Source organism: Leishmania martiniquensis, chromosome 31 (genome assembly GCF_017916325.1).
Source record: "Leishmania martiniquensis isolate LSCM1 chromosome 31, whole genome shotgun sequence".
Classification (NCBI taxonomy): Eukaryota; Euglenozoa; class Kinetoplastea; order Trypanosomatida; family Trypanosomatidae; genus Leishmania; species Leishmania martiniquensis.
Genome location: NC_090166.1, coordinates 1,001,728 through 1,019,992, shown reverse-complemented (window position 1 = coordinate 1,019,992; position 18,265 = coordinate 1,001,728). Strand labels below are relative to the sequence as shown.

At 60.6% G+C, this 18,265-nt stretch overlaps 3 protein-coding genes across 3 annotated transcripts; all 3 read left to right on the top strand.

The window, feature by feature from the left end:
• Positions 1-1,738: 1,738 nt before the first annotated feature.
• On the top strand, positions 1,739-3,721 carry LSCM1_01497 (uncharacterized protein; the record flags this gene model as incomplete). Its single annotated transcript, XM_067319106.1, has 1 exon — positions 1,739-3,721. One exon carries the CDS (start codon positions 1,739-1,741, stop codon positions 3,719-3,721), a length of 1,983 nt encoding a protein of 660 aa, XP_067176385.1.
• Positions 3,722-5,579: 1,858 nt separating this feature from the next.
• LSCM1_01496 (uncharacterized protein) lies at positions 5,580-8,987 on the top strand (the record flags this gene model as incomplete). Its single annotated transcript, XM_067319105.1, has 1 exon — positions 5,580-8,987. One exon carries the CDS (start codon positions 5,580-5,582, stop codon positions 8,985-8,987), a length of 3,408 nt encoding a protein of 1,135 aa, XP_067176384.1.
• Positions 8,988-13,948: 4,961 nt separating this feature from the next.
• Positions 13,949-16,363, top strand: LSCM1_01495 (uncharacterized protein; the record flags this gene model as incomplete). The annotated part of the gene is made up of 1 exon (XM_067319104.1): positions 13,949-16,363. One exon carries the CDS (start codon positions 13,949-13,951, stop codon positions 16,361-16,363), a length of 2,415 nt encoding a protein of 804 aa, XP_067176383.1.
• Positions 16,364-18,265: the final 1,902 nt, after the last annotated feature.

The window sequence follows — 18,265 nt, the reverse complement described above, 5'->3', positions numbered from 1 at the left end:
TCACATGCTGATCAGAGTCTGCCGGCATCCATAGGTCGCTGTGCCGTGCCCTGATTGGTGTGAAGACGCGTCTGCCCCTGCGCCGCTCGCGAATTCGCACGGAGGCAGTTGCGGAGGGGAAAGAGAAAGTGCAGCGTTGGAGACGACAGCCAGGCGCAGCTGCCCTTTTTCTGTCTGTGCGAGGGAGGGCGGAGGCCACGAGCCTGAAGACCGCCCTCGGGGTGCCGCAGCGGACTCCGGGCGTCGGCAGACAAGTCTGGGCTGGCGCTGTGCCTCATAGGCCGCGCGGACGTCACGCTCCGCACGAGGCGCTCTCCTCTTTCTCTCTTTCCCTCAGTTTTTTTTGTTTGGCTTTTTTTCTCGCGACGTTTCGACGTGGTCACATCCCCTCCCAACCCCTTTTTTTGGTGCGCGTCACGGGCATGTCGCCAGTCGCCGTCGCCACCGGAGTAGGGCTCCGGTGGCGCCTACACTGGGCGGCAGCGCGCTCTTCTGGCGGAACGAGACGCCGTCCAACGTACTCGCGCACACACGGGAAAGAAAGTGAGAGGTCATATGCGGAGGAGTCGAGCGTGTGTTGCCGGCGGTCCGCCTCGCCCTTTTTCTATGTATCCGTGGGTCACGTGGCCGGCGTCTCGGTAGTGCCGCCCGGCGGCGCCCATCCCCTTTTGTACACACATACATATGCATATATATATATATATATATGTATATGTATGTGTGTGTGTGTATGTGTGTCGTCATCTTTCGTTGCTTCGGTGCAGCGCGTTGGTGTTTTGTCCACCGTGTATGCATATTTGCCTCTTCCCTCGTGTCCTCCCGCCTTTGCCTCAGACTTCACCCCCTCCCCACGTCGAAGGCGGCCACCCGCTGCGTTCATGTCGGCGTGTGACTCAGGTTCTTCCTTTACCAGCAGGGATTGTCAGAGCCGGGCGCAGTGGACTCGAGCCACGCCGGCACTTGGCCCTCCATATGGATGAGGCAGATGGGCTCTCTGTGGCAGGCCGCTGCGCCGCAACTCCAGTCAGGCTCTGACTGCGGACCAGAAGCAGCAAATCGCACTGATGGCGCCAAGGCGCGGGTGCGTGGCCCTGCCATCATCGTAGGTGTCTCCGTCGGCAAGGATGGGGACTGTGCCGCTTTCCCAACGATTGGGGGAAAGTGGGTAGAGCTGGGCACCGATTCCACGCACTGATATGTCCACCTCCCGTCGTCTATGGAGGCGCTGAAGGAAACGAGATGCGGCGGGTGGCATGAGCTCGTTCCGATGCACTTATAGAGCGACTGGCATGTCGATCTTCGTATGCATCAGCGCGGGGCTTACTCCGATCGTTGCAACTCACTGGAAAGGGTGCTCTTTTCGCCGGGTGCACGGCCACACTGCCTCTCTCTCTAACGTTGCCGCAGTCTCCGCCCTCCACTTCCCCACTGCCACCTCGCTCCTGTCCACGAGCGACATACCTGCACGGCACTTCGCCTCCCTCGTCTTTCTTTCTGTCCACACCAACTGACTAGTGCGCCTGACCAGTACATGTGCACGCCTCGTTTCCCGTCGCACGGTCGCTGCGCACCCCCGCTTCTCATTGCTGCTCTCTTCTCTGCTCTTCTACGCTCGCCTTGTTCTCATCTCAGTGGGGGCGTCAAGTCAAGGGAGCGCAGCAACCTTGCGCGAGGCCACGACGTGTGCAGCCCTCTGCACACACGCGTCCACTCGGCACTACTGGCGCGCTACTTGGCAATGGCCTACAATCAAGCGCAGCTGGATTACTACCGGCAGCTCATCGCCGAGGGGAAACCCTTCCGCAGCAGGACGTGTCCCTACTGCAATGGGCACCGCGACCCCACCGTGAAGTACGTCCACCCCAGCACAAAGCCATCCAATGCGCGTGACTTTTGGAACAACGTGCTGGTGCGCAAGTACGCCGCAGTGCAGTCACCAGCAGCGCGCGCCCACCTGAAGGCCTCCCTCACGGACTTCTCCGCGGTCAGCGGACCTCCGCCGCGTGTTCCCGAAGATGTGATGCCGAACGAGGCAGCGTCAAAGGCGCAACATCTAGACCCCACGAGCGGCCCTCGCATGCTCGTTGTCGGGCCAATGGTGGATCAGAGCGAGCTTCCATTCCGCATGCTGTGCCGTCAGTACGGCGCGACGATGGCCTACACGCCAATGCTGCACGCAAAGAGCTTTTCCGAGGGTGCCGCATACCGCTCGCACTTTCTCTCAGTGACCCCTCCGGAGGACGTAAAAAGGGCTATGGAGGCGCCTTGCGCGATCCCTGCTGTCGCAGCGGGCGAACACTCCATTGACACTCGCCGCGAGACCGACGTGCGGGCTGATGGTGATGACGCCACTGCCGACACCGCCCTTGTGGACCGGCCGTGCATTGTGCAGTTCTGCGGGAACGACGCAGACACCGTCTTGAGGGCTGCACGGCTTGCCGTCCTCGGTGAGCAGACAACGGCAGATACGCAGACCGGCGCCGACTGTGGTGCCTCCACGGCTCCCGTGTATCCTATGCGCGTTCGCGTCAAAGCGTCGTCATCGTCACAGGAAGAGTCGGAGCACCTTCTCTATCAGTGCGATGCGGTCGATCTCAACCTCGGGTGTCCGCAAGGCATTGCCCGCCGTGGTCACTACGGCTCGTTCCTCATGGAGGACTGGGAGCTGATTCACACCATCGTACACACCCTTCACGTGGAGCTGGAGGTGCCGGTGACGGTGAAGATACGCGTGTTCGACAACCCTGGGCACGTGGAAGCTGCCGGCGGCAACCGCGAATGCGCTTACAGTCGCCACCCCGCTGCATGTAACGATGCGTACGCTGCTCCGGCGGCGGCGGCGACCCCACGGGAGCCGCTGAAGGACGACTTGGACGAGGCCCTCACCATTCTCTATGCACGCATGATTCGCGACGCGGGGGCGCAGATGCTCTGCATTCATGGCCGCACACGCGAGATGAAGGGGCAGCAGACTGGTGCCGCGAACATGGAGCTCATCCGCCGCGTGCGCGTGGCGCTGGGCGGCACCATTCCTGTCATCTCGAACGGCAACGTGCGCACCTACGACGACGTAATGGCTCGCCTCCAGGAGACACGATGTGAGGGCCACATGTGCGCCGAGCCTCTTCTATGGGACCCGAGGCTGTTTAGTAACCCATCCCACCCCGTCATGTCAGGACGCACCCATGGCGCCGACAAGGTGACGCGGCTTGCGGCGCTGCGCACGGCGCTCGTGTACATACAGTGGGTGCGCTACTACCCGGTGGACATTGGCTTCGTAAAGGCGCACCTCTTCAAAATGTGCTTTCACAGCTACGAGCTGCACCTGAGCTTTCGCGAGCAGCTGGGGCAACTCAAGACCAACGCCGCGAAGGGGTCAAAGGTGGAGAGGGTGAGTGGTACGGAGGTGAGGGGCATGATGAGATTCCATGCAGCACCTGGAGACGAGGAGTCGACGGTGCCTAGTCGTGTGGTGCACGAGCAAGTGGAGGAAGGGGAGGGCACCTGTGCGGCGACAGCGGCGGTGTCATCTATGTCTGCCTCCGCCTTTGCGCAGTATGTGGACGCGATCGAAGCACACCTGCACGCCCTCATGGAGGCGGAGCGCGGGTGCTCAGTGGATGGCGAGCAGCCCAAGTCCGCGCAGGCGGAGAAGGTAAAGGCGAAGCAGCAAATCGTCGACGTGTGGGAGGAGGGGGGCAGCATGGGCATCGACTTCTGACAACGCTGCCCCGCGACGAGATAACGTCACGGACGTTTTTTTTGTTGGAGGTGAAGCGCCGCTGCTGCCGGCCCCTCGTTAGGTAACGAGCAACACGTCACCCGTTTGCGTTCAGCGCGCGCCTTTCCTCGCGTCTCTGCTTGTGCCGCGGCGAGGGCACGCCGACGCGACCATCGCTGTCTGTGGGGCTTCTGTCACCACTCTCCCCTTCCGTTGCGGGAGAAGGGGGAGGGAGGGAAGGGGAAGAGTCTCCCGCTTTTCTTTGAGTTACACGTATGCATGCGAAGCGCATGACCTTCCACTTAAACGGACGCGTGTCCCCCCCCATGGAACGCCGCCTCGCACGTCTCTGCGACTTGCATCAGCGGCGCCGGTAGACGACAGGCCCTCTCCCTCTCTTTCGCCGCACTTAAACCGTCAGTGGGGCGAACGAGCATCGAATAATAAAAGGCAGCATATATATAGCGCACTCTCTACTCGCCCAGCAGTGTCCTGATCATCAGCAAAAGGGAGGCTGCATGTGACGAGCATCACGCTGCTTGCGGCATCTCCTCAGCCCCTCCACATGGATGCCTCACGCGTCGCCCTCGCACTTTGGCGCCTTGTCGCTAGTGCCGTGTTCGCCCTCTTTTCTCTGTCGTGCTCTCGCTCACTTGTTCTCTCTCTCTATGCATATCCTCACACACAACCGGGCGCATACACGAAAGGTGGGAACGTCTTCTCGTGCGAAACACCCTCTTTCAGTCACTCCGACGCCTTCCCCATTTCGTTGTTCTCCTTCGTGTACACACACCGACACACACACACAAACTTATATATATTTATATATTCTTCTGCTCTGCTTCCTCTCGACGCTTTCCAGCGCCACGTCTCTCCCGTGTGCTCTGCAAGCTGCGTCCAGCAAAGCAAGCACACATGAGGGGTGTATGAGAGTGGCCCAAGTACACAGAAGCTCTTTTCGGTCTACCCAACTCACACGTCGGCTTCTTTCTTATTCGTGTTGTTGCTTGCTTGCTCGATCGCTTGTCCATTGCCTTCCGTTTCGGGTTGTCGTCGCGGCGGAGAGTGTCCGCTGATCTGCTCACGGAGTGTACACGTAGGGAGAGGCTTTACCGCCACGGTCCTCGCGTCCAGTGTGCGCCTCCGTTGTATCCTCCCTTTTTTCGATCGTCCGTTTTTTGTTGTTGTTTTAAGAGCCGAGACGTATCGGCGCCTCGGTCGCCATCCCCTCTCGCCCGCCCGCGCACTCTTCCGTAGGCTCTGTACAGAGGGGGCGAGAGGGTTATACTACACAGGTGGTGCGTGCCGAGCAGCAAAGGACTGCAGCGACACGTACACTTTCCTTCATCGCGCCCTTTCACCACTTTCAGGGGCAAGCAACGCATCATCGTATCTGTGTGTGTGTGTGTTGTCTCTCTGCCTCCCGGCCGCTTCGGCTTGTGCGTGCACCTATCACGGTGCGACTGCAGGGTTCCAGCTTTCCTATCTGTCCCCTCCCCTTCCTGGGGAGTGACATCAGTGTTACAGGCACGCCAACCTTTGCTTGTCCTACTTCCTGCCTCGAGCTCAGCGCAGATCGCTGATGGCGCCGCTCGCGCGTGCGCGTAGGGACACGGCACCTCAAAGGTGGTGTATCTCTTCTGCCGTCACCACTACCCTTCTCTCGCTGTTCATCGTCGCTTCCTGCTCGGTTGCGATTACAGTTGCTGCCACTCCTCCAGCGGATGCGGAGCGCGGAGATGTCGACGCCCTGGCGCTGGTGCATGAAAGGACTGCGCTCAGGCGACTCGGGAGGCGTATCTTTGAAGATGAGGGCCTGCTCACCCAGGCCTTTTTGGGGAAGCTCTTCTCCACCAGCATGGGCATCATCTCCGGCCCTACGCACATGGCACCTTCAAGTGCGAAGCACCATCCAGAGGCGGCTGCGCCCAAGCCATTCGAGCAGGCGATCCTGAGCCCCGTAGAGGGCGCAATCGATGCCGAGATGCCGCCCTCTGCTCTCCAGCTTCCTCAGCCGCAGCTGACACCCGCCGCTCAAGCAGGGACACTGGAAAGGCGGCTCATCTCCAAATTGAACGTGGTGCGCGCAAGGCTAAAGGCGATGGTGCATGAGTCGCCGATCACTGCCATCGCGCAGACGTCTGCCGTAGCATCTCTTCCCTTTCAAGGCATGGGTATACAAGAGGACCATCTGCGGGCCCCCGGCACCGCTTCGCAGAAGCGGAAGGCTTTGATATCGAAGGTTCAGCGGATGATGCGTGCGGTAGCGAAGGCCACTGCACGCCCCAGCTCTGCGGAGGGCGGCATCGGGGCCAATATCATGAACGCGAGGAGCAGCAGCGGCGTCTTGATGCACCCGATGAAGAGCTACGTACAGGATTCCTTTATTCGCGTGAACAAAACCGCGGCTCACCTTCCCATGACCATCATCGGCAGCAGCACCACAGTCGTGCAGTTTAATGGAAAGGCTGGCAACATCATCAAGGCGGTTGTGCAGCTGAGGGACCACCGATACGATAAATCTGTGAGGAGCGATAACTGCTACGGCATGTACCTACGAGTGGAACTGCGCAATCGATATAGGCTCAACGGCGGTGCCAACGACGCGAAAGGCGCCGCAACTGTGGCAGCTACGACGCAGGCACATCAGTACATTGGCCGCAGCACGTGGGCGAGCGCGCAACCGGTGAGCAAATCCAACGACACGGACGAGAGCAGCAGACCCGATTTCCCATCACAGGACGAGGGAAGGGGCCCCTGGTCGAGCTTCTGGGACTCCTTCGCCCCAATATTTGACAACAGCGCGATGTGCAAGGTGCTACAGAGCGTGTCTATGCGTGTTAGCATGGCCCCGATAACGGAGCCTTACTACGTCGTGCTCCACTCCACTGTGGTCCCGTCCTTCAATAGCATGGCCCACTCCACCGGCGTGCCCAGGTTCCCTGAGAACGGCTTTGACAGCCCACACTACACATGCGAGTTGGACCTTTTTTTCGAGCAGGAGTCGGCGGCGAGGCTGGCGTGGTTGCAGCTGGTCTTCTCCCTTGTCGTGCCGCTGCTCGTCCTCTTTTTGCCGTTGCCCTTCACGATGTGGCGGGCGGACCTCGTGCAGCAGTACATGATAGACACGGATTTGGCCGAGTGGATGTGGGCGCCACCGCTGCTGCTGCGCAAGAAGATGATCGACGCGTTGAAGGCGGGCGTGGAGTGGGTTATGCGTCTTCGCTCCGCTTATCAGCAGCGCGTATTGCGGAATCAGCTGCTGCGACAAGAGCAAGCGCACCGCCGCACAGGAGCAGGGCTGTCAGCCGCCGTTCAGCAGCAGGGCTTCGGATGGGGTGCGGTGACCTCTGTGGCACCATCGCTGCAGCCGCGGCATCTCCTCAGCCCTCCCGCCGCAGACGGTGAGGCCTCACAGGCGGAGCAGTCACCACAACAGCAGCAGCTAGAACCTCGTCGGCAATGCCAGTTCCGCGAGGCGGAAGCAAGCGTCAGTGTGTGTAGGAGCGGCAGCACCCACTCCAGGTCTTCCCGAGAGTCCATCGCATCCGATGTCGATGAGCCACGCGGCAGCGGTGTGGGCGCCGCGGCGCTGCCGCGCTCGCCGTGCCTCTCTGACGCGCTCATCGAGGACGCCAATATCTGCCCGTCCTCGGCAGGCGAGAGCATCGGTACCCGCTCTCATCGTCGGCGTGCGCGGGAAAGTCGTGGTGCACGCGAAGCGGCGACGGCAGTGTCAGTGCACGTCCCCCTGTCGCCGGATGCGGCGAGGCACTGGGGGGAGGGCCATCAGAGGGGCTGGCGTGCGCGGCAAAACGGGCACGATGTGCTCTTCATTGCGGAAGAGGTCGCCGGTGCTGGGCGGAGCCTTCCAGCTGTTGAGCAGCACAAGGACGCGGTGGAGGCCCAGCAGTTAAGCATGCGCGACACTCTCCAAACTGTGCTGAAGAGGCCGCGCGAAGAAGAAGAGGCTATGGCGTCAACTGAAGACACGGTCGATCGTGTGTGGGCCTCGGGAGCTCCTAGCTCCGTGCATACCGGCATCACTGCACCGTCGGACGCTGCGCCAACAGCGGGTGAGCCTGCAGTGGTATCAGCCCCAACAAAAGCACCCCCAGAGGAACAGGAAGAGGAAGACGAGCAATTTTGCCGCATATGTCGTGAGGGCAGCGACGTGGCGCCGCTCATCGTACCCTGCGCCTGTACCGGCTCAGTCCGCTTCGTGCACGCCACGTGCCTCGACCGCTGGCGAATTGAGAGCGCAAAGCGCAACTTGGCGAACGTCAACCACTGCGAAATCTGCAAGGAGCCCTTCCGCGTTAGCATTCAGCGCTCGATGCTGCTGTGGGAGAGCTGGCAGCACATTCTCGGCGCTGCCTGCTTGTTTCTCACGTGCTTCTTCATGGTCATCGTGGCGACAACGCTGACGCACGTCATCTTCGGTGAGATGTCGTGCTTGGCAAGCTACCACCAAGTCGCCTACAGCACCATGTTCCGCTTCGAGGGGATCTCACTGACCCTATTCATCTACTGCATCGTGATGCTACTGGTACTCTTTGCGAACCTCATCGTTTACAGCTGGTTCCGCAGTCGGCTGGATGTGGAAGAGTACGTTGAGGAGATGCACATCGTCCCCCCTTTCTACACGCGGCGCAACATCCTCCTTGTTGTGCTCGTGTGCATCGTGCTTCTCGCGCAGGTGCATGCGACGGGGTACTTACTCAAGTACTTCCTGTACAAGACAAGCCATATCGCGTGGAATTGGGAGACGTCCCCGCTGATTGGCGGCGTCGTCTTCTCTCTCTTCAGTATCTGCGCCATATCCTTCTTCAGCTGGGTGAGGCACATATACATGACACACATAGTCCCCAACAGCCTTGGAGATGCGCCAGCGACTGATGTTGTGGTGGAAACTATCAACGGCGCGGAGCGCATAGAGACGGTCGCAGCCAACGGCAGTGACGGCGCGGATCCTGTAGCACTGCCTCGCTCCATCACTGTGCCATGTACGCTGGTACCTTCTGGGTCAGTCGCCGGAGCGTCCGCCCCGGCAGCATCTCCCCTTCCGCCTCCACTTCCCTCCGCTGTCACAGGTAGCGTGTCCTCGTCGTTGCCAGCGCCCCCTACCATGTCAGACAATGCGGCACAGCAGCCAGCAGAGAGCCAAGACCCGGACTACACCCAACACTTCCGCATACCACCAGACCAGCGTGTTATTCGCGCTTTTGAGTACTGCCCACCGCGCAGGAAGCCACCGGGGGGGTGAGACAAAGCTTCGACGATGAACGCCCGCGTCCGCGCCGGAGAAGTGAGCTCATTTAGAGCGAACCTGAGCTGGAATGCAGAGAAGAGGGGACGCTCGTGCATGCCTCTTCTCTCTCTGCCGCTCTTCTTTCTCCTCTCGCGGTGTCTGCTCACGACAGTGCGGACGGCGCTCCCTTTGAAGCGCCCTACCGGCACTGTGTCGACGCCTTTGTTGTTGTTGCCCTTTCCTTCCGCTCCCCCCACCCCCAGCTTTTTCTTCACCCCTTCTGACCATCTCTATACTGTGTCTGCCCTCTTCTTCCCCACTCCCACCCACTCCTCGGCCCTGCCGTCTATTTCTGTTGCTGGTGACTGCTCAACGTATAAGCTCGATGGTATACAGATGTATGTATGCCTCGCGCCCTCTCCTTTCCTCTCTCGCTTGTTCGATGCCATGCCTGTTTGGATGCTGATGCGCTATGTTTCGACGCACCCCTTCCCTCCCTGTTGTCGCCGTATCTCCTCGTCCCCCCTCCCCCATTCCCACACCAACACGCACACACACAAACGCATACGCCCACCCCACCCACCCCTGCACACACAGAGATACACATACGGGCGCTTTCCCCTCTTCTCTCTCCCACGTCTTCTATGGCTGTTGTGTCGTGTGCACCGCTCTTGTGGCTTCCAGTGGCTACTCGCGCGATGTCATTCAGTGCGCGTGCATGCACGGCAATGAAGGAAGACAGCAGGAGGGCCATGCAAGGTGGACCTCCTCTCTATTTCTGGTCCCCTTCACCTCCTCTTCCTCTCTCTGCCATCAAAAATGTCGTCGATGCACTGCTGCTTTCTCCTCTGCGTTCGATTTTGTGTCTGTGTTTCCGCCTCTCTCTATCTTGTCCTCCATGTCTGTGTGTGTGTGCGTGTGCCTCTGCTTGACGTCGTGGCGCTCGCCTCGGCTTCACTAGCACGTCGGCGGTATCGCGGCGGAGCGCTACGTTCCTCTCTATGCTCTCTTTTTTTTGCTGCCGAGTTGTTGTCAAGGGTGACAACCCGCTCTATCGGCAGCGCTCTTCTATCATTAGCGCTACGGCGAACCGCCCGCGTGGAGAGAGAGCGCTGTGAAGGTGAGCAACGGTGAAAGCACACCTTGGCGTGTGGCGCCAGGGAGCAGATCTCACCCGCTTTCACCCCCTCCCCCTTCTCTCCTTTACCCCAGGCGTCCCTTCCTAAGCCGACGCAGCGGAGCCTTTTGTTTGACGTTTTATTTGTTTATTTTTCGCTGTTTGGGGGGCAATGTCGAGGGAGAGCCTTCATGGCTCATGAGTGTATGATGTGCGCGCTTCCCGAGACACCGCAGCTCTGCCGCACGATCGGGTCGGAGGGGGGAGAAGAAAGAAAAAGGGGAAGGGACGCGGTCGAGGCTGCAGTCGCTGTCGCGTGCTGCCCCACATGCTTAGCAGAAGAGCAGAAATCTTACATGTCACCGGTCAGCGCGCCTTCACGTTCGTCTGTTGCGTTGTGGGAAGCGGTAGGGAGGAAAAAAGGGGGTGGCGCATGGAGAACTCCGCACTGCCCCCTTTCTATCTCGCTCTCTGGGCATCTCCGCTTGCTCCGCTTCCGCATCAAGTGCGTCCTCCCCACCACCACCACCACTCTGCCACTCTCCATGCGGCGCGAAGCATGAGAGGCAGACGGCTTTGCATTCTCGCCAGTGCGCTCATACACAAAAAAAAACGCATCACTATGTCTCCTCCTCCCCTCCTCCCGCCCTTCATGAATAGAAGCGCTCCATTCTTCCGCCGCGTATGGCCTCTCCGTGTCAGTAGTCATATGTAGAAACTCCGCATCGGCTCCAGATCGGTGGACGGCGCCGGGTGTGCAGAAGTGCAGCCCCCGCCCACCCACCCTTCTATCTTCTTCTTTCCCTCTCTCCCACTCTGCCTCTCAGGGCGGCGGCAGGACAGTCGCATCGGTGAAGGAGTGGAAGGTGTGGGAGGAGGCGCGTGCCCGGTCCTCCGCTTCAGAAGCCGCGGACTTCGGTGGCTCTCCCCTCTCTCTTATGCGCCGTCTGCTTACCATTTTGCCTCGCGTCCTCTCTCGCCGCCACTGCTGGCACATATGACGCCTCCTGCAACCTCCTCTCTCTCTCCCTCTCTCCCCTCTGCCGGCGACGGTGACGAAGCACCGACGGTACATCCTACGCACAGTATAAAGAGGCAAACACAGCCTTCCACATCGTTTACCTCTTTCACTCGTCAGCCTCTTTGGGACGGAGGAGGTTGAAAGGGCTGCTGCAGCCCCTCCTCTGGCCGTTGTCCACCTCCCTTTGCGCTTTCGTGACTGCTCTCCCCGTGTCTCCTCTTCGCCTTTCAGTCTTTGTCTTTGCTGCAGCACCTCGCCTCCGTCTTCTGTTTCACCCTTATCCATTTCCATCGACTGTGCTCTGCTTGACTGCCTCTCCTCTTCCGCCTTCCACACCCCTCCCCGAAAGGATGGCGTGTGTGCGCCTCGGTGCGTCCTGCCCAGCCCCCCCCCCGCGCCTCGCCCTCTCCCTGTCTGTGTGAAGGAGGGCGGCGGTCGCGAGCCTGAAGACCGCCCTCGGGGTGCCGCAGCGGACTCCGGGCGTCGGCAGACAGGTCTGGGCTGGCGCTGTGCCCCATAGGCCGCGCGGAAGTCACGCGCCGCTCGAGGCGCACCTGCCTCGCACTGCATGGGCGGCCTCTCCCCATTTGCCGCCTGCCGCTGCCCCTCTCGCAGAGCGGCAAGCGGGAAAGTCCTCTGTGCGCAGGCGCGCGTCTGTCGACGGGGCACCGTGCCGCCGCGGGCTCGTGACGGCCCCCTCCCCGCCTGTTGTGGCACAGCTGGCGCGATGCGTTGCGTCCGAGCGAGGCATCCGTGGGAGAGAGGAGCGCGAGTGACGCGCACCCATCCGCCCTCGGAGAGTGCGACATGTGCGGCATCCCGTGCAGCAGTCCGGGTGGGGGGCAGACGCGGGACAGCTGCCATGAGCATGGCGCAACTCGACGGCAGGCGGCGCATACACATGGGCGGGCGTGTTGGGCGTGGAAAAGGGGCGCTGGTCTCTTTTTCGCACGTGTCCGGTCGCTCTGCTGAGCGGCGTGGCGCCCATTCGCATCTCCTCAGCAGGCTGCAAATCCGCCGACCTTCTACGCTGTGGCTGCTACGGCTCGATTGTGTTAAACCACCTCCTCGACGATCTTGCCGTGCCCCTGCGCGCCACGGTGTGTATTCGGGTGTCGCCTCTGGTGCCGCCATCTGTCCGCCACTTGCTTTCCTCTGTGGCACTTTTTTTTTCGTTTCTCGTGCTCCGTTCATCGTGTCGGCGTTGCTGTTACACAGACAGCGAGGCAGTGGAAGTGGCCGAGGAGAAGAGCGGCCTGTATCCAAAGCGAAGCGTTTGAGACAGCTCTTCCGGAACGGACTGGTCGGCGCATGTACGCCTAAATGTTGCGAATGGGTGGCTTTCAGTAGGCACATCTATGTGTGCGTATGCGTATGATGGGAGGGGAAAGGGGGGGAGGGGTTGAAGTGAAGTGCTCTGTGGGCCTTGTGTGTCGGCGCGGCCGCCGCTAGGCAAGGAGATGGGGGCTCCGCATTGTTTCTGCTCTGCGTGCGTGTGTGCGTGCGCGCGTGCTATGCTCATCGCTGAAAGCCTCAGTTGCGCGAGAGGGGGGCAGTGCTTTGTGGCGGCGCGTGTTATGGGGGAAGTTCCGTGCTAGACGCGCACTCGAGAAGGGCACGCAGTGCGACTCTCTTGATGCACTCTGCCGCTGCTGCGAGGCCACAAGCGGTCATAATCGGAGGGTCAACGACATCGAACCATCAGCGAATGTACGCGGGAGAGCTGAAACCGCCCGGCTCGCAAGCCACTCCGAATAGGGACGGAGGTGTGCGAACCAGTGAGGACCCTTGGCTATCGGCCGCGGCCAATGGGGAGACTTTCTAGAAAACGGGGTGGAATGCCCGCAGATCGGCTTGACCCTCTCGTCTTGCGGATGCGTCTGTGCGCTCTTTTCAGGCTTCATGGAAAGCTCTTCGTTTTTTGTTCAGGGGGGCTACTCCTCTTCGCAATGCGCCTCCGCCCTCTTCCCTCTTCCCTCTTCCTCTTCCCAAATACGCCACCTACCTCCACACATCACTTGGTGGGCGAATGAGGCATGGCTGACGGTGTTGCGTGTGTGGGCGCCCTCTTTATACATACACACCTCTCCGCAATCTATCTTGGCATTCTCCAGAGCGCATGTATATATATATATATACAGAGCGCGCAACACCCTTGGTAGTAGCCGCTGACAGAGCTATTTGTGGTATCAAAAAAAAAAACGAGCCCACTCGCCTCCCCCTTCTCCCTCTCTTGTTTACGTATCACCTGTACTTAGTGTCATATACGGAGAGACGACCCTTCGTAGAAGCGCAGACGCACACAAAAAAAACGGACGTCCTTAAGGCCATTGGCCCTTGCGCGGACGTCAGATCTTGCGCCTGGGCTGGCCACCCGCTCGCTTTGTCTGCTCTCCCCCCTTCTCTTCCCCCTCCCCCCTCACGCTCTATTCGTCTTTCACGCGTGTGTATTGTGCTCTCCCTTTCCTCTCCCCCCCCCATCCCTTCGCTAAGTCTCCGCCAAAACATTTATATATTTATTTATATAATTTTTGTGCGAAATCGTTTTGGTGCCTCCTCTCCTCTCCTCTCTCTCTGATTGGTGCGTGGGTGTCGACCTCTGCGGCGCCTCGGCGGGGCCCTCGGCGGGCATACTTTTTGTTTTTTTTCCGAATTGCTCCGTGCTCACGCCTCCTCTCCCCTCCTCCCCCCAACCCCACTTCACACATCTTCTCTCCCCCGCCTGTGCACACGGGCGAGAAAATCATTAAGTGCGCTATACACATCGCGCGTATCGCTACGCCTCTCCCATTTCTTCTTTTTTTTTTGCTCTGCTCCACTGTTGCATCGGCATCCGCAATGGACCAGAACGCATTGGTGCTTACAAGCAGCGCGAACCCCTGTGGCGGCAGCGGGCTGCCGACCTTCCTCGACTCTCCCACAGCCAGCACTCCTCACACACGCCAGTCGCCGATGGAACCCAACGAAGATTGCATGGGGAAGGGTGATGCGGCGGCGGCAGATGCAACTAATCCGATTGGGTACCCCACCGAGCGATACCTGCAGCCGATGCAACACAAAGACGCGTTACCAGAGGTGTTGGAGGCGAGACAGCAGCGCCTCCTGCGAACGGTGGATGGCAGTAGCATAGTGGAATACCGCCGCGCTGTGCGACCTCGAAAAAGGTCGGTCTACAGTGGCCTTGCGCCGCCCTCGCAGTCGTCCAAAAAGCAACTCGGTGCTGCTGACGAGCAGCTGTTCAAGCGACGGCTTGGGTCCAACAAGAGCATCACCAGCAGCGCCTCCCAGTACTACTCCGCCGCTGGCGCCTCGTCGGGTGCTGTGTCGAGGATACGGGGCTGTGACAGCTCGATGTCTTTGTCCGCCTACAAGGGTACACACCTGCAGAGCGCTGTAGAGGATCTCGATGCGGACCTCGCCCTCACTGCTTCGTTCATTGCCACCGTGGACTCGCGAGAGCCTTCCGCGGTGCTGCTGCAGGCAATCGATACGTTGCAGGCGCTCTCCCCACTGAAGGGCAGCGGCCTCCGCAGTGGAGGCAGCGATGGCTCCAAAAGCTGCAGCAGGGCGACCAACGATCCTAACGCGGCGGCGGCGGCGGCAGCGGAAAGGGGCCCTCCCTCTCGCCGGAAGTCTGTCAGCCATTCTTCAGAGCCCAACTCTCGCGATACAGGCACAGCAACGGCCAGGCCGTCAGTCAAGGGTAGCAGTGGCGGCACCGTGAGGTCACGCGGGGTCGTGTCCTTTCGGCGCAAGAGCGACGGTCGTCTCAGCTGCTCCGGCAACAGGCTGGACAGCTCGGTCAGAGACACCGGTAACGTAGCGAAGGCTGAGGAGGTGCACCATCCCATTCGTCGACTGAGCTCGTCACGGAACCTGCCGATTATATGGATTCCTCCACCGTTGAAGTTGAAGCGGCAGAAGTCAAGCCGAGCACTCCGTCCCACAAGTCGCGCAAGGCCACAGTCGTCCAGGGCCCCGTCAGCGGAGCCACCTGTGGTGCTGGCGCGGACGGCACCCTTGCGTCCTCCATCAACCTCGACGCTGCCCAGGAGGCAGGAAAACGTGCACGCCCGCACGCTGATGAGACTGACTTCATCAAGCATCTCTCACGAGGTAGAAAAGAGAGGCGAAGAGAGAGGCGCACAAGAGCACCACCATGGCGATGTGGGCGGCCATCCGGTGCCGGCCTTGGGACAGGCCTCTCAACTCCCCGAGTTGGGCGCGCGGTACTCCCTATCAACCCTGTCTCAGCGCACGGCACCTCATGCGGCGCTGCGCTGCCCGGCAGCAGCCTACCACCGCAGCAGTGGTGGATCGGTTACTGAACCGTCTTCTATTCCTCCACTCTCGGTGCCGGCCTTCTCTGTGTCGGATCGGCATCCGTACTATGTGACAGCGGACGGACAGCAGCCGGTGCCCTACCCTGCCACAGATGCGCTGAGCGAGTACGCGAGGGACGGTGTAGAAGATTTCCCTTCTGCGCCGGGACACGCGAAGCCGCCGACCGTGCGACGGGCCGGCAGCCTCACGAGGAGACGATGGGCGCCGGCACCGCCAACTGGGTGTGAAGTCGTTGTTGAGTTGCTTAGCCCGCTGACCGCCGGCAGCGCCAGTTCCACACCCCCTCGCCAACCACAACGGCCTCAGGAGTACCTCTACCGCTCTCCACAGGAGCCGACTGTAGAATTGTTTGGGAGAGGCCGTCCACGGCGAATAAAGGCTGCGGGAATGGCGAAGGTGAGCGCCCGCGAGGACGCCTCTTCAACACAGCTGATGCGCTGTCACGCTCAGCTGCCAGGGCGAGCAAAGGCCGCCATACCAGGCAGCCAGCACGAGGATGTGGCGCTTTTAGACCTGGATGAGGGCGAAGGATGTGCCGCGGCGCGTAGCCACACGTCCGGGCCGCCTTTGCGGAGGAGTCCTGCTGCTGATGGTCCCTACGTCAGCAGGCATCAGAGACGCAAGCGCAGCGTCGCACGGAAGACATTAGAGCAGAACATGCGCCTGCACCATATGTTCTCTCCATACATGAGTGGCTGGCAAACAGGCCCCGGTGCAGGCAGGCGAGCTCGTGTGGCGCGGCGCAGGAAGGATAAGTCAAGTGGCCGTTCCGAGCAGCATCGAGGCAGCGGTGCCGTGCAAGGCCATGAGAAGCCGATAGACTACGCTGCTTTGGCGACTGAGCGTGATCCGCTGGATCACCTGCTCGGCCGGCACGGTTTCTGGGGCGAGGCGATGACGAGGTGTTAAACGGTGGGCAAACAAAGGGGGGAAGGAAAATTTGTGTCTAGTGGTGTCGGCATGCATGTGCGTGATGGCTGCCCCTTCCCTGCGGCCAGTGTCATCGAAGGGTGCGTCTTTCCTCTCCTCCCCCCTCCCCACTTCCCCCTGGCGTGGGGGTGTTGGCTCGTGGCTTTCCCTTTTCTCATTCCGCTCCTGCTCCCCCGGTGCTCCCGTCACCCCCTCCTCTTCTCCCGCGACCGCGCACGTTTCACTCCTTCGCCGATGCCGTTGTGTCCTTTGTGTACACATCACCTCCCCCCTCCGCCTCCGCCACCGTTTTACGCTGGTACGCGCCGCTCAATTTTTTTGTACGTTCTCCACGCTCAGGAAGTGCGGAGTCGGCGAGGGCGCCGCGGGGCGGGCTGGCCAGCCCGCCGCGCTCGAGCCAGAGCCTTTCGACAGCTCGCTTGCATCAAGGCGCGCAGCCCTCTCGCGTTTGTCTAGCGCTGACCGCACAACACGCGGCCGAGGCGGGAAAGAGTCGAGCCCCTTGACGCGCATGGCGCGATGCGCCAGCAGGAGACGCTCCTGTGAGGCGAGCGGGGCTCAGCCACGGTGCAGCAGAGGCAGGCGGGGGCTGTGGCTTTGTCCGCGCAAACGTCTTGGCGGACGCGTTCATCGTGGAAATCAGCAGAGGAGAGACGAAGTTAAAGCAGAAAATCGCTCCCTCCGCTTCACACGCGAAACTGCTCTGATGACTCGACGAAAGGAAGCAGAGCGGGAGAAGAGAGGGGGGGCTGCCGAGGCGTCCTGCCGCTGCTGCGTGGCGCTTTGATTGTAATGTGCCCTATATGTTTTTTTTTTCAAATCGTCGCCGTTGTTCACGTTCGGCAACCCGCTCATCTTTGTGCACATCGTGCTGCACGCTCACGCACCCGCTCCCTCCCATTTCTGCCTCTCTCATTCGCCCCTTCTTCACCGAAAAATTCTCCTCTATTCCGCCATCTTTCCCTTTTTCTTTGTCGTTGCCACTGTTCGACGGGCGCGTGTGTGACTGGCGCTCTTCGACGCCACCACCATTCCTCCTCCTCCTCCACATGCCGATTGACGAGTGGAGGAAGAAAAGGGGGAATGGGGAGGAGAGCGTTGGCTGCTTCGCTTTCTCCTTCATCCAACGCAAAGAGGGGCACACGAGTCGCTCAACGGCGGAGATGGTCAGCGTCTTCAGAGGATCGAACATCCTCATTTCTTCTCCTCCGCCTTTACCTTCCCCTCCCCCCTTGCATCCACCATCCCCCTCCCTCTCCCTCTTTCTTCACGTCCCCCGCTCCGCCTCCCATCATCCTTCCCCTGCTCACTGTCACCCCTTCCGATGTAATTTATGTAATGCGACTCTGCGCTATCCGCTCCGCCTTAGAAATTCGTGTGCAGTGCAGCGCGCTCGCGCTCCCCTGATAAAACCGCTCATGAATGAAGCAAGCGCCCTCTGTTTGTGCCTGCGTCTGAGTAACCCTCTCTTGCGGGCTCTATCCTCCTCCCAACACGTTGGCTTGCCATCACCGCAGCTCGCTACAGCAAACACTTCTCTCCGTAAGGCTACACACACGTGCCCACACGCAGAGCGGCAGAGACGGCATTCTGTGCACGCCACTATGAGTTTGCGGTAAGGCCACCTCGACGCCGCCACCCAGTGCAGCAAGCTGTGCTCTCTCAGCTCCTCCTCCTCTTCACCACTCTCCTGCCTCACTTTTACCTCCCTCACCGCCCTTTCCACTGTTTTTGGTCCTCTGAATTGGCGTTCGCGCACTCTAGAGAGGCAACGGGACACTTCTCGCCACCTGTACCACCTCAGGGCGTCGGGTGTCCAGGTCTGTGTGTCCGTGGCGGGGTAGAGGTCAGCCAGCCTCATGCCCTCCCTCCTCCCTACCC